Here is a 16,715-nt window from a genome sequence, read left to right on the forward strand (position 1 = left end):
CACCATAAACGTTTATTTTTGCATTTTTATGGAGATAAAACGCTAAGGCTCCCGTGTGCTGTGCGATGTCAATGCACGTTAAAGATCCCCAGGTGGTCGAAATTATTCCGGAGTCCTCCACTACGGCACCTCTCACTTCCTTTCTTCTTTCACTCCCTCCTTTATCCCTTACCCTACGGCGCGGTTCAGGTGTCCAACGATATATGAGACAGGTATTGCGCCGTTTCCTTTCCCCTAAAACCAATTATTATGATTATTACCATTCAATGACAATTCCCGCAGGTATGGATCCATGTTGCACGTGAGGGGATAGTAAGCATAGATATATCAAGCGCGAGTTTGTTACTGTTCTGTCGGTACATTCAAAAGGATTCCACGGGCCACAGTGGAGGGTGCGGACGTGCTCTGCATGGGCTCCGTAGATTTCAACCCACCCAGACCGCAAACGCTCATCGGGCCAGCAACTTTCGGTTGGACCGGATACCCTCTACAGCTGGACCACGAGGAAAGCACGTTCAAACCAATAGGCCCAATTTTTGGGTTCTTATCGCGATTTTGGAAGCTGCAACGTGGCCGGAGCGAAACGCAAGCAGTTAGGCCTAACCCGGTTCCGGCACCCACCGGCACCCGCGAGCCTGGGAGTCGCACCCAAGGCGGCAGAAGACACTAGCCAGGCACCCGCTGCCGAATTTTCCGAAATTGAAACGCACAATGGCCTAATTTTCGTCAGAAACTCAGGACATAGAAGCGGACCATCCCGACGACATCGCCGATCCCGACGAAACCGGGAGCGGCGAACAGGGGAACGCTAGTATGCAACCACCCTTCGGAAACGCTGCGGGAAGCGATAATTTCGAAGATGACTGGACCACGATTCGGTCACGTCGACAGAAACAGGCCCAGAAACGCGGCGAGCGGAACACCGCCATCCTGGACAGATATACACACCGGCAGAGACAAAACATTGCCAAGATGGCGCCGGTGGCTGATGCAACAGGCACCACCGGCGGCACAGGCGGTTCAGTTCAGTTCAGAAAAACTTTATTTCCCGCATATGGTGGTCTCCCTACCCCCTCTCAGGCTCGGCCGAAGCCTAAGCCCGATTAGGAGAAGAGGCCGTCGGCTGAGGACGGTGTAGCTGATGCTTCACGGCCTCAGCCGCCACGCGGGTGGCTTTGCGCTGCGCGTTGGGGTCCTCGCTCCGCAGCAGCGCCTCCCAGGCTTCAAAACTATTTATTTCTTCCTTAGCCCATGGTGAGCTAAGACATTCCCAAGTAATGTGGTTTAGTGTACCCTTTTCCCCACAGTCGATACATTTTTCGTCACCTGGGTTCTTAGCAATTTTGACTGGCGATATGTATACCCCTGCTTGGATCCTCCTCCAGATATACGCCTCTTTGTGAGTAAGGAATACGTCTGGAGGAGGGTATATTCTTCTTCCTAATTTGTAACCATCCGTAATTTCAGGCGGTGCTGCAGTCGGGATGACGTCAAACGCGTCGGCAGCGAGAGGGAAATATAAAAGGGACGGAGAGGAGGCGCGGCAGACGAGGCGTAGAGCCCCGCCGCTCCCGAAAGGAGACGTCAAGATTATAATTAGACCCAAAGACGGGCTATCGGTGAAGAACCTTAACCGGATATGAGGTAGCACACTCCATTATACGGGCCTGCAACGGCAATTGCAAAACCAAAGGCTTCATCGTGAGGCTTCGCCCGGGCTCAAATATTATCATCGCGAGCACACCAAATGAAGACGTCGCAAAACTAATTCAGAACATCACCGCCCTTCACATGGACGGTCAGGACTACCAAGTGAACGCCTACGCTGTAGTCCCAGACGAATTTAAAAGAGGAGTTATCCACGGGCTACCGGCCGGAACTCCGGGAAGCTATCTCAAGGAAAACCTATGGCTGCGGTCCCAAGGCGTAACGATCGTCGGGGCCAGGATGTTGGGAAAAACAAAGACGGCGTTAATCACCTTAGATGGACCATACATCCCGAGACAAGTTCTATTCGAAAGCGGCGAGCACTTTAGCTACACGTACCGCCCAACGCGGCCAGTGTGCCATGTATGCCATCAGCAGGGACATCGGTCGGACGTCTGCTCGACGCTGAATACCCGGACCTGCCGACAGTGCAGCGCACAGAACCCAGCGGAGGGCCACACCTGCCAACCGAAGTGCCTCAACTGCGGCGGCGAGCACGTCACCGGAGCGAGGGTGTCGAGAACGACTCAAGCGGCCAAGGGAACTACGAGACACCGCATACAGAGACAACCACGGCAGCAGGAGGGACCAACCGAAACGCCAGCACCGGCCGCGGTGGTTCAGCTCGGATCGAGACTCCAGCGGGTCCAGGAGCAGATCTCGGAGCCGGAACCGAGGCCCACGGAACCAGTCCGAGAGCCGGTCCCGGAGCAGTTCCCGGAGCAGCGGAGCAGCGGAGGCAGCGGAGGCAGTGGCCTGAGCGGAACCTAACAGCTACCTATTTCACAGGCGTTCAACGTACACCAGTGCTGCGTGCCGTCTTCTGTCCCGGGAAGTGCCGCTGCTTTCCTATCAACCACATCGAGATACCACGCCCTAGCTATCTCGACCCCGGACCACGTGACCTTTCACTGCAGCCTGAACTGGATTTAAAACAGCCCCGATCGTCATCACCTTCATTTGGCAGCGGAGGCAGTGGCCTGAGCGGAACCTAACAGCTACCTATTTCACAGGCGTTCAACGTACACCAGTGCTGCGTGCCGTCTTCTGTCCCGGGAAGTGCCCCTGCTTTCCTATCAACCACATCGAGGTACCACGCCCTGGCTATCTCGACCCCGGACCACGTGACCTTTCACTGCAGCCTGAACTGGATTTAAAACAGCCCCGATCGTCATCACCTTCATTTGGCAGCGGAGGCAGTGGCCTGAGCGGAACCTAACAGCTACCTATTTCACAGGTTGGACCTCATTTGTATCATTTTCTTTTTTGTTTTTACTTCTGCCACCGCTGCCTACTGCTGCCTACTGATCTTTATGTTGTATGGTGCTGCTTTCATTTGCTTTTTTTTTAAATACCTTTTTGCAATCAGTTTCTGATTTTGGGTATGGGGACCGAGATAGAGAGTTTCAAGCGCGAACTTCGGAAAGAAATTAGGGAGCTGAAAAATAGCCTGGAATTTATAAACGACGAGTTTGAAACCCTCAAGACCGAGTGTAGTGATGTGAAGAGGGAAAACTCTGAGTTACAAGCGTCTAACAAGTTACTGATGCAAGAAATTGAAGCTCTGAAAAAACAAGTGCAAGAAAATGCTTTGAAGATCACTGCCCAAGACCAGTATTCAAGAAACAGAAATATAGAAATCAAGGGAATACCACTAAACAAAAATGAAAACTTGATTGATATAATTGGCAAAGTTGGCGACACTCTTGGTGAGCCAATAACACAGGAGGATGTTGAGGCATGCCATCGCGTACGTGCATGGAATCCATCTGAGGGCCAAAACATTGTTGTGGTTTTCAACCGCAGAGCAAAACGGGATGCGGTTGTCGAGAAGGCAAAAAAGACGAGGTTCACGACTGAAGACCTGGGATTTTCCCCCACCCAATCAGTGTTTGTAAATGAGCACCTGTGCCCGCAACTGAAAAAACTGCTCGGAGAAGCTATAAGAAAGAAAAAGGAAATGGGCTGGAAATTTGCCTGGTCGAAGGGCGGAAAGATTTTTGTGCGGAAAACAGAAACTTCCACTGTCGTCCCAATCACATGCGAAGCTGACTTAGCAAAGATATCTTGAAGTGCCACCCTCAAATGTGCTAGCTTATCTTAAAGATTTTCACGATGACCGCAACACGCGATGTCACACTACCAAACAAAAATGGCTATCTGAGTTTTTTGTACTGCAATGCGCAGTCTGCAAAAAATAAGAATGACGAATTGACAACTTTCTTTAACAGCTTTAGTTTCAAATTTGACGTCATCATGGTAACAGAAACCTGGTACACTTCACAAGAAGACGTACTTAGCATGGATGGCTTCAACAGCTTCTACTTAAACAGATGCCGACGCCGAGGTGGCGGCGTATTGCAACTTGTCTCCAACCGCCTTACTTGCAATATGCTCTCCGAATTCTCCGCCGTGACAGCTGATTATGAAGTGTTAACACTACAAAGCCAAAGCACTGTTTTTTCCGTTATATAAAGCCCACCGGACGGTAAACCTGACCTCTTTTTCACGTTTCTAGCTAAGTTATTAAGCTTTACATGTTCCAATCAATTGAATCTCATTATTGGTGGCGACTGTAACATAAATGTGCTTGAAGACACTTCCAGCTCCCATGAGTTTCAAACACTTCTAGATTCCTTTCACTGCACTAACGTCATAACAGAACCCACACGCATCACCTCCTGTTCTGAAAGTCTTCTTGACTTGCTTATCACAAACAAAACAACGGAGTGCGCCAAATCAGGTTTCGTTGCTGCACAGCTAAGTGATCATTTGCCAATTTATCTGATCTGCAAACAAAATGGTGTTTTGAAAAACTGTGCCAATCCCCCAATGTCTTTTCTTTTACGAAATATTAACCTGAAAACTCTCAATCCTTTTCGAAGTCGGTTGGAATGCACAAACTGGACCTCTGTATATGAATGCACAGATGGAAATCTAGCATATGACACGTTTATAACTGTCCTTAAGAATGTTTACAATAGTTGTTTTCATGTGAAAAGAGTAAAGAGTTCAAAAAAAATTCGCAAACCATGGCTCACAGATGAGTGCCTCGAAATGATACGCGAAAAAGATGAAATGTACTTTCATTTCGTGAAAACTAGAAATCCCGCAGACTTTTCTGCTTTTAAAAATACAGAAATAAAGTCACGAAGTTCTTGCGGAAATCTAAGAAAGATTCCTACGAAAATGTTTTTAATGAGGCATCTGGCCGCAGTGACCTCATATGGCGTGAAATAAATCATTTATTGAAACCAGGTACTAAACAGAATGATAGTCTGCAAATCACAATCAACGATCAGCAATTAACTGGTATGCAATTAGCATCTCATTTTAACGAATACTTCACAACTCTTGCAAATAGCAATCATAATGAAAATGCAAAACTCTTTTTAGGTGCACCTAATGCAAACTCTGCTTTTTTTGAACCTATTACACCACAGGAAACTCACTCAGTTTTTATGTTCTGCAAAAACAGCAAAGCACGAGATATAGACGGGCTAGAAATCAGGCCTATTAAGTTTGTTGTCGACCTCCTGGAAGATGTTATTGCCCATATTTTCAATGTTTGTCTAGCCACTGGTGTCTTTCCAGTGAACATGCAGAGGGCTAAAGTAACTGTCCTGTACAAATCTGGAAACGAAAATCAGCTTTCGAACTACCGCCCAGTTTCGGTGCTGCCAGTTATCTCAAAGGGATTTGAAAAAGTCATCTGTAAAAGGATTATGTCATTTTGTAATAAGCATAATGTTTTGTCGGAGCGCCAGTTTGGTTTCCGCCAAAATCTGTCTACGGAACTGGCTCTTCTAACCCAAAAAGATTTCATTATCAAAGGATTCGAAGAAAGAAAAATAACATTAGGTGTTTACGTTGACTTTTCAAAGGCTTTCTACAGAATTAATCATCAAACTCTTTTCGCTAAATTAGAGCACTACGGTTTTCGTGGCATTGTCCTTGCTCTCCTAAGATCTTATTTAGAAAACAGAAAACAATGCGTTTCTATCGGAGAAGAGCAGTCCACATTACGAAGCATAACATGCGGAGTACCACAGGGCAGTGTCCTCGGACCGGTACTCTTCAATATATACATTAATGATATAACACGGGTATCCCCAGAAGCCTCTTTGGCAATTCATGCAGATGACACGAGCTTTTTCATTCAATGTGACGATACGACGGAACTCGAGAAATTAGGAAATATTACCCTGAATAAATTGTCAGAATGGAGCAAAATTAATTCTTTAGCAATAAACAATAAAAAAACAAAGGCTGTCATTTTCTAGCCATCACAAATTTGTTTACCGTTATCTTAATCTCTATTTAGGATCTGAGAAGATAGAAATAACAAAAGAAGTGAAAACGCTCGGTGTCACCTTTCACGAGAACTTGATCTGGGATATCCATGTGGACTGTGTGATTAAATGTCTGGCCAGGGCTTGCGGGATACTTTGCCGATTTAGACAAGTTCTTCCACTCAAAATAAAGCTGCTACTTTATAATGCTATTTTCAATCCTCACCTAAACTATTGTAATCTTGTATGGGGAACTACATCACTAACGAACATCAACAAACTCCTTCTTTTACAAAAAAGAGCTCTCCGTCACATAGCAGATGCTCCATACGACGCTCACACAAGTGACCTGTTCCCCTTACTTGGTGTTGTTCCTGTGACACATATGTACGAGCTGAATGCCCTATTAAAATACAAATATTCCCTGAAATTTAATCGGATGCCTTTTCTACGATTATGCAATTTAACAAATCCACCCGAGGTACCGTACAATATAAGAACAAGAGAAGTATGGTTGGTGCCGTTTTCCCGCACGAATCATGGTCAGAACAGACTACAATACATTATGCCTACTTTACTTAACAACTATCATAATTCAAACACGGACATCCACACACTATCGAAACAACACCTTAAGCGTTTGTTCACTTACAATTTAGGAAGGTAACATCAATGTTTTGAAATCTTGTTTTATTATTGCAGCCTTTTGTACACGTATTTTCAATGGTGGCTGCATTACAGCTGTGTGTCGTAAAACTGTGGTCTGCGCTTCTATGCCTGCAAATGTAGCAGGAAATGTTTGTAGTCCTGTATAGCCATATGTCAATTTCGCCGTTAGAGGTTCTTCAGTGTGCAAAATATTGGTGATTAAGTATTAGTATTCGTCTTATTGAATCCATGTCTATCAGTTACATTGAACCGGTATTATTACTTTTTACTAATATGCGGCATTTTGTGTTTGGAATTACTATGTATATTATGTATTTTGTGTTTCTATATATTTTGTGTTTACAATTTCTATGTATACTGCATGCTCTTATCTTCGTACAATTTTTAATCGCAGCTTTGTATTATTTCTGCTGTTATCCGTTGTAAAGAGAAAACAAGGGGTAAGAACCGTTGTCAAGCTGCTCGAGAAGCAGCTTTTTGTTCTTATCCTTGCATTTATTTCTGTATTGAAAGAAATGCTAAATAAATTGATTGATTGATTGATTGATTGATTGATTGATTGATTGATTGATTGAAAAGTTCCTTCCCGCCGCTGGCCCCGGTCATCAAGTGCAGCCAGCAGCAGCAGCAGAAAAAGAAGGGACAACCCCGCCAGGGCGGAGGCACCAAGGCGAGCTGGAAGGCTGGCCCTCCCAAATCACTGTTTCCGCACTCGGGAGACAAAAGCAATGAACATAAGAGCAGCCCTAGCGAAAGAGAGAAACAGTTAGAAGAAGTCAAACAGCTTAAACAGCAACTAAGCGGCTGTTACAAGCTAATAGCAGAACAGAATAGGAAACAAGACGAGTTTGCGAGTCAAGTTAAGGACCAGAGGGCACGCACTTCCTCTCCAGAGACGCAACCACAAATCGAAACATGTAAGGCAGGGGACCTATCAGGTATAACCAAAACTCTAGAAAATATGCCACAAAAATTCCAAGCTATAGAACAGCGCACGGAAATGATGAATGCTGAAATACGCAGCCAGCGCAAACAAAGAATAACGGAAGGCGTAAAGGACAAATTCAATGCCCGACGACCACTGCAGGATTCGGATCTAGAAAATTAATCATGGCTAGTACAATTAAAGGCAGTCAAAGCACCGAAAAGCTAGAAATATGCCAGTGGAACTGCAGAGGATATAAGAAAAAGAGAGAACTATTACAGCAATTCATAAACAAACTTACCCCACTCGATGTAATAGCGTTACAAGAAACGAATATGATGGCAACGCTGCAAAGATACACGACATACGTGTACCCGGAAAGCGCCAAAACCGCAACGCTCATACGTAAGAACTTAGTCGCAATCATGCACAACAGCATAGCCGACACGGAGATAGAACACGTAATTACAGAGACAGTTCCAAGAAAGAAAAAGCAGGGCAGCAGCACCTTCGTAGTCAACATCTACAGCTCCCGTAAACAGCAGAAGGACACGAAATTCCATGAACTGTTCCACGGTATAAGCAGCCTAGCCGAAGGAAACAAATTGGTAGTAGTGGGAGACTTTAACGCAGAGACACAAGTTGGGGCTATGGCTGAGCAGACGAAAAAGGCAAGAATATAAAAGAAGCGGCGGAAGCCACGGGGTGCCAATTGATAACTGACCCATGTACCCCCACTAGGACCAGGAACAGAGTGTGCAGGGACACCTGTCCAGACCTGACGTACGTCAGAAGAACGGGACAAACGTCGTGAGAAAACCTTAATGAAAACCTAGGTAGCGATCACTATATTATCGGCACGCAGATTATAGGCAGCAGATTCAGGCGGAGAATCGGCACTGCCAAAATTACGGATTGTGATGCGTTCAGACAGGCATGTAATGGAAGCCCAACCGAGGAAATACAGTAGACTCGATTGAGACATGGGGGAACATGCTCAAAGACAAACAACGCAGCTACACCAGGGAGATAAACAGGACAGAGCAGACACCCCAGGTGGACCTCATACTCCTTAGGCTATGGGAAGCACGAAAGGGGCTCACCAAATGGTGGGAAAAGCAAAGATACAAAAAGAAGTTAAAACTTAAAATTGCGGAAGTAAACAAGACGGCAGAGGAGTACGCGGAACAACTAGCGAGAACGAATTGGCAGCAATTCAGCAACTCGCTATGCGGCACTCTAAGTACAGCCAGAACGTGGTACATACTCAGAGCCCTCCTCGATCCAACTAAAACCAAAAACGAAAACAATAAGGCGATCCATAGACTGGTCCATCAATTTCAAGGTCCGGATTCGGAATTAATAGAAAAAGTTAGGCAGAAATGCTTCGGCAACAGCGACCCAGCAGCGTACACCGAACACTACCGAGGACAGGAAAACCAAGAATTAGATAAACCCATAACTAGGGAAGAAGTCTACGCAGCCGTGAGAAGCACAACAAGAAATACAGCCGCAGGGGCGGACAAAATTACAAACGCACTCATCCGTAACCTAAGCGACGGAAAGATTGAAGAGCTGGCCGAATACTTTATTAAGCTATTGGAATCAGAGACTGTTCAAAAAGAGTGGAAGCACGCGGAAATAGTAATGATTCGCAAACCAGGTAAACCACTTCAGATAGAAAACCTCAGGCCGATATCTTTAACCTCGTTCTTGGGGAAATTATACGAAAGAATTATAACCAGGCGGGTACAAGATTACATGGAGGAAAACGAGCTATACCCCCATAGCATGTTTGGATTTAGGGCAAAACTGTCCACGCAAAACGTCCTGCTGCAGATCAAGGACGAAATACTAACCAACGTACCCAGATGCGCGAACGCATAATCATGGCCCAAGACATAAAGGAAGCTTTTGATAACGTTAGCCACGAAGCCATACTAACAGGCCTGGACGCTTTGAACCGCGGGAAAAGAATCGACGGATACGTGAGAGCTTTCCTCACAAATAGAACGGCTACAATAGGGCTCGGGAAAATAAGGTCCAATGGATTTCAAACACATAATAAGGGAACGCCGCAAGGGTCAGTGATTTCACCCATACTCTTTAACATAGCAATGGTTAAGCTCGCTACACAGCTAGAAACCATACAAGGCATAAGGTATGCAATGTATCCGGACGAAATCACTGTGTGGGTCACGGAGGGCTCACTCAGCGAAAAGGAAGTGGAACTGCAGGCTGCTGCAACGTGCGTAGAAAATTGTTAGAGACAGGGGCTTGGCTTGCTCGACGGAAAAATCAGAACTACTAAGGGTCTGGCGAGGTAAACTCAACAGATCCGCACCAGAAACAAAAGAACTAAAACTAAATGTTTATCTAAAAGGGCAACTCATACCAGAAAGAACAACCATCAGAATATTAGGGATGTGGATTCAATCCAACCAATGGTGCACGCCGGCGCTCAGACTAATACAGAACTCAGCGACACAGGTCGCCTGCATGATAACCAGGGTCTCTAGGAAAACACACGGCATGCGGGAGAGCGACACGTTTAAGCTCGTAAAGAGCCTAGTGGTTAGCCGAATTACATACAGCATTCCGTACTGCAACTGCCACAAAGCAGAAATAAAACTAGCGGACACGATACTTAGGAGAGCATACAAAACAGCGCTACACCTACCGCAATCAACCTCGACGGAGAAGCTAATGGCTCTAGGTCTGCATAACACCTTTGAGCTAAGCGAGGCCCAACTCGTAGCTCAGCTCCAGAGGCTAAAAAAGACCAAAACAGGGACAGAGCTGCTCAAAAGATGCGGCTACGAGGGTGCACTGTCAGAGATAAAAAGATCAAAACGAATACCCGATGAACTGCGGGAAACAATTAGGGTAGCACCAATTCCCAAAAAAATGAATCCGAACCGGCACAAAGAGCGACGAGAGGCTAGGGCACAGTATGTGCAACAGAACCTAGACAACAAAGAAAACATTACGTACACGGATGCGGCTGCATACGGAAGAACTAGACAACATAACAGAAATAGAGCGGTTGCAACGGCAATTAATCATGAGCTCAAAAAAATAGCGAGCGCAACTATCAGGGATGGCACGATTGAGGAGGCCGAAAAGGCTGCCATTGCCCTAGCGGCGGCAGAGGGCTACCGTGCTCAAAAGTCCCTGATAATTCTAACAGACTCGCAAACAGCGTGCAGAAGCTACATGAATGAGAAAATAGGGGGGACAGCGCTCCACATCCTAAAGACAGCCAAATTACCACCGAAGTAAAAACAACTGCAACACATAATAATGTGGGCACCGGGACACACAGGCATCACGGGGAATGCCGAGGCGGATAGGAGAGCTCGAGAGCTTACAAACCGAGCCTCCAACCAAACCAGCCTCGAGCAGCCTGACGCGGAACCAGTGCCCTTAGGATACTCAGAAACTCTGAATTACTATATCTGAATCGGTTCTGATGTTCTCCAAATGTCTTTTTTTTCTATCCATGTCTGCATTTTTAATTTCATAGCCTGCATTGCCAGCCTGCATATACAAAATGTTATCGTAATCACTCTGAATGGTTTGATCTTAAACTCATCTCGTTTTTCTTCATGAATGAAATTTATTTGTATTCAAATGCAGGATTTCTAGCACCAGCATCATCTGACGAGCATGAGCAAGTTAACTCTAACAGCGCGAGATTTTAACGACCGCAGGAGTTCAAAAAGAGCTTAAAATGTCGTTGGCCCGATCGAGTTCAGATCATTGGCACAAAAGGCTCACGAAACCAGAGAAGACATGCTAGCGCATTGAGTACGGATCAATCGCATTGATCGGCCATGAATTCTCCTGTTTGTTTCGGACCGCGAGCACTTGCGTTTCGTGGTTGCATTCTACGCCCTGCATATAGTTGCGTTCAGTGTCTGGCGTAGACCACGTTTCAGTGAACCCAAGAGTAAACGTGCCTGAAAATATTGGCAAACCGCGAAGGAACAGAATGATAACGCCCGGTCTCGAGTTGGAGCAGGCGGATGAGAGGTTTATTCGAAGCCAGTACTAAAAAGCTCCTGCTCAGATGAGGTTCGAGTTTATTGTGAAATGAAGCATGCATCTGTCACAAGCACAGATTACCCACGTAAACCCCTTATGACGAGGTGGCACTGGCCGGGACGCTTTGTTTTTAATCTTTTTAAACAATTCCAACTGTGATAAGAGAAAAGAAAAGAACACATTACCCACGGAACGCCGCCCCCACCTGCAGCTTTTTTCAATTGCCTCTTTGTGATGTCCTAGAAAAAGCCCCATTTGGAAACTCATAGCGTCAAAATGGAGGTTTGACCTTCAAGCGGGGACGCTTAATAGAGTTTCGTATCACTTCCATTTCGCAGTAGAAGAAACACATAAAAAAGAATAGTGCATGGCTGTATTTTTTTATTCTTTCTGATTTTAGACGAAAACTGCGCAAGGTAATTGCAACCATTTCATATCCTATTATTACAGAAACACCAGCTGCTTACGTGTAACAATGAGTTCGAATTCGAACCGCAAAGGCAAAGACATAAATAAGCTATATGATTGCCTCCTCCTTTGGAACACTTACTGCACACGACACAACACGTTACCCAGATAGTTTCCATCCATGTGCGTATAAAATGGCGAAGTAGGCGTGCAACTTCAGAACGTTCCGACGAGAAGACGCTATGAGGTGCACCACTGCGGCAGTCACTCTTGCTGTAGCCCAGGCTGCAATTTTCTTTGCTTCTGCAAGCGGCAAGGCAGCGCACCGCCTGGCTCGTAATGTGACAGATACATTTGAGGTGAGTACACAACTGGCTAGCGGAGAAGGGTGTGCGTGTACTGATAGCCAAAAGTGTGCTGCCGATAGCGAACTTCTGGCAGGAGGTAAAACAATCAAATTGTTCTTCTCAGTGCCAAAATGCCATAGCTCCTAAGCCACTGCGGCGGGTTGCGGAAGATAAACATACATAACCTATTGGAGGCGTGTGCAACACCGTTGCTTTGACGTTGACCCTATCGCAACACAGTGCCCTTTAAGGTTTCATAGAGTTATTCTGTCAAAGGACCTAACAAACGTGCAAAAGTGGGAAGGTTGTGAGTGCATTTCCTTGTAGGTTTTTCTGTGGACAGCGACGCTTTCCTGAGCAAGTCCATTGGCGCACAGCCTGGCCAGTATTCAGTTTGGGGAAAAAAAGGCCATTACAGAAAAAAGGGACGGCACACAGCAGATATGGTTTTCGCCAAACGCTGCAGTGGACCATAGTGAAAAGGTACTCTCTGCGCCCAGCTTATTGAGCATTGCGCTAACCGCGTTTGTAAAAATCCGAAAGCACGAATTGGTCATGTAGCACGGGTAAAGAGTTCGCGCACCTGCCGGTGGATTTTTGTTAGTTTCACGGCCACAGTGGGTGGCCTAACTGTGGCCATTTACTTGAAAGCAATGCGCTAATGAAACTGTCTCCCTGCACAAAGCTGGGTCCAAATTAATGTCAGGCCGTTAACAAAATGGTTTCGTGAAGCGCCTGTTTCTTTCAATGTGTTGCAGCTGTTCGCCCAATTCCCATACGTCGTGCTGGAGTACACTTCGGGGGACGACCCCGAGTTCCAGTGTCTGACCAACAAGCGAGTGCAGTTGAACATGAATGCGAAAACAGCCACCTACGTCTGGATGTTCAAAGGCCACCACGGGACCAAGAAGTAGGATATACTATGTGAAGCATGGGAACTATGTGATGCGAAACGGCTGTCCAATTAATTAATTTATTTTGTTTTATTGCAGGAAGAATGTAGTTATTCACCTGTCAGCTGGTGACACACCTGACAAGGTTATTTTCACGCTGAATGACGGTAAACAGCTTTCCTCTTCATGAGTTCGCGAATGGTGATTTTGCGGGCCCTATTCTGAAAATTCGATCATTACGAATAAAAGTACCTCTAAATCTTAGGTTCGTGAAATGAGGAGTGCTCGTTTAATAAAAAAACAATGTCATTTCATGCATTTGGTAGTTTTCAGGCATGCACAGATTCGCTTTTAGAAGTGTAGCCGTTAGAATATCGTTTGACAGCTTTTATCCCACCACATGTTGTATTCGAATTGTGCACAGGTTTGTACATCTTAGGTCTCTGAATTATATAGAAAAGAAATAGAAACACGTTTAAATTTCATTCAGAGCTCCTACACGTAAGTTCTGGGAAAAATTTTCACGAAGAAATTCGCACACCCCAATACGATTTCCATCGCACCTCGTGAAAAGTGGTTTGCAACACCGAATTTTCGTTTGGGATAGCTGCGCCATCGCTGGGCACTAATAACGTATTTTTATATGACCACATAAAAGCAACACTCTCCCGTAGACAGCTTTGGCATGATTGCATGAAGCGAATTAGTAGTATTCCGCGATACTAATTGGGGGACCGCATCTACACGCCCATACCGTACATTATGGCGCGCTTTGTGTCCGTGAAGCTCTTTAAGAAACGTAAAAAATTAAGGTCAAACACTCTCTTCAAAGGCTTCGTTCTTGATTTAGTTATGCCAGCTGACTAACTATGTGCTTTGCTAATTTTCTCATAAGGCACTTTGTTAGTTATTTCTTAAACAACATTTTTCTACTCAAAGCCGGAGCGTGATTGACTACTTTAAGAGGCTACTATCGTTTGTGTGTTTTCTGCACAAAGAACAAACTTTGAGAGCTCGATAAATAGACCTCAGTGAGAAATGGCCTTCATGAGATACCATTTTTGGGAAAAAACCTAGGATTTATACTTCACGAACAGCTCTTTGCTAGAAAAGAGGTCGTTGTATTGAAAACACGGCGCGAGCTTTATGCTGTCGTCCTCAGGATTGATAATAGCCTCTTGTACAGGAAGCAGAAACCCAAATAAATTATTGCATTGGGCATATATCTGGGCAGCAGCAATCTGCTGAAAGTTTTCTTTCGGCACCTAAGGTAAAAGCTGCTCCAATGCTGGGAGACTTGTCCGACATTGCACCAAGAATACACCTCCGTGGCCTTCAAGGGATGACTACCCTCATAATCATAAGTTATGATCCATGTTGTAACAGAAGATGCGCTCAGTTCATCTCAAAAATCAATGCATGTGGCGATTTTTTTTTCTGCACGGCTTGAAAAATTCTGCAATGCGTAATATTTGGAAAATTTGCATTCTTAAAGTTTCCGCCTTAGCGATTCTCTTTGCGACGAATTTTACTCCTAATATTCTCCGATAAAGATATTTTCTCTAGAATAAAACATAACTGAGAAGGGTGTGCCCATGTCAGGTATCCATGCTTTGTATTTTGAAACTTCACAAAAACTAGAGCGCTGCTGTACCGCTATCACTAGAAGAACATAGTTGAGTATTTTTCCTCCCGAAAGAAGAAAGTGCTGTATGCCAGGTGCGAATGCATTCACTGCAAAGTAAATTTCTGTTTTAGACTTCAAGCAATCATGGGTGGCTCACTTTGTGTACACGGACTACAAGGACTGCGTCATCGTCGAGATTCCCTACGACGGAGACCGTAAGATGGGCTACGTTCCAACGTCTGTCTTTTAACAGTGTTTGCCGTCATTTCGCCACAGCACAGTTGCATTTAATCTCTGTGGTTTACCCCGTGATGTGATCAAGCGAAGTCAAGATTTTCGAGCCAATTCCACCACGTTTTAGTTGAAGTCGTTCATACATAAAAAATAACAGCAGCGTATTTACATCATGCGACGTTTTCGTTCTATATGCTTAGGCAAGAGTCGTGTATACAGGGAAGTGACTTGTTTTAAAGGTATAGCAGTACAGTTGAAAAGTCCGCGATTAAGGTCCTTTAGAAGCTTAAAAAGAGGTTCACGAACGCGAAAACCGTGTGCAAATGTCCAACATGTCCCAAGCGTACTAATGATGGATTCTAGATAAAAAATACTGGTAGTTTTTTAAAGGGTTTAGTGGGTGGTTTAAAGGTACGCTTCCTGTAGGCACTTGCCGTCGCGGCCGGAATTAATGGTTTCATTTTGGTTCCGACAGTCGTTAGGAATGTTTTTTGCAGCTGCACACTCGAATACTTTATACTGTGATCTCTATCTGCATGATCAATTGCAACACATGCAAGAAATTGATTTGACCAGGGGCCAGTGCATCAGCAGCGGCGTCTTTTCTGTTTTTATTTGGCTTCGTCTACTATTCTCGGCAGACTTTTTGAGCAAAAGCACTTCATTAGTATCGACAGGATAAAACAGAGTTTTTGCTCTTGTAAATAACTGTGACATAAGTTGCGGACATACTTAGTAACTGCGGACAAAAAGTTTTGTCATTAAATAGCGCCAGTGCCTAAGGAACCTGGCAGTTAACCTTACAAAATGTTGCCGAACCAAGCAGCACTTATGCGACTAAGAAGTTTTTCTATACCTTTTGTCGCGAGTGCATTTCGTCCTCCAACTGCGCAATCTTTTTCTAATCGGCATTTTTGCACGTAATAGCATAGATACATACATACGCTGACATTAGAAGTGACCTCGAACGAGAAACGTTTTTTTTGTCACACTGTTTTCTTTCTGCAGAGTGTCAGCTATGGGTTTCAAAGCGCGTTAAAGACAACGTTCCTCAGCATTGCCTGAACCATCTGGAAGACATTTGTGATGTAAGTGTGAAAGAATACTCCAAAGAGTCTTGCGAAAACTACAAGGACGACCTTTGAAGAATAGGAAGCAAAAACCGCTTCCAACTGCTTGCATGCCACTATTGTGTATTCAATGCTTGAATAAAACGCAAAAATACGAGATTGCGTCAAGAAGTTAACTTTTTTCTTCTCCTCATGTGTGTCAGAACTGTCAGATGCAGTCATAATAGAAAAATGAGGCTTCACAATGAGCATTGCCTGATGGGCAATTATCGGTCACGGTAGGGATTCGGATTGGTTTATGGCGGTTTAACGTCCCGAAGCGACTCAGGGTATAAGGGACGCCGTAGTGAAGGGTTCCGGTAATTTCGACCACCTGGGGTTCTTTTACGTGCACTGACGTCGCACAGCAAACGGGCCTCTAGAATTTCGCCTCCATCGAAATTCGACAGCCGTGGCCGGGATCGAACCCGCGTCTTTCGGGCCGGCAGCCGAGCGC

At 45.2% G+C, this 16,715-nt stretch overlaps 1 protein-coding gene across 1 annotated transcript; it reads left to right on the forward strand.

Annotated features, from left to right (window-relative positions):
- Positions 1 to 12,290: 12,290 nt before the first annotated feature.
- LOC144098143 (uncharacterized) lies at positions 12,291 to 16,294 on the forward strand. The gene is made up of 5 exons (XM_077630674.1): positions 12,291 to 12,407; positions 13,154 to 13,305; positions 13,388 to 13,455; positions 15,047 to 15,130; positions 16,158 to 16,294. Exons 1-5 carry the CDS (start codon positions 12,291 to 12,293, stop codon positions 16,292 to 16,294), a joined length of 558 nt encoding a protein of 185 aa, XP_077486800.1.
- Positions 16,295 to 16,715: the final 421 nt, after the last annotated feature.

This window comes from Amblyomma americanum, chromosome 7 (genome assembly GCF_052857255.1).
Source record: "Amblyomma americanum isolate KBUSLIRL-KWMA chromosome 7, ASM5285725v1, whole genome shotgun sequence".
In the NCBI taxonomy this organism is placed as follows: domain Eukaryota; kingdom Metazoa; phylum Arthropoda; class Arachnida; order Ixodida; family Ixodidae; genus Amblyomma; species Amblyomma americanum.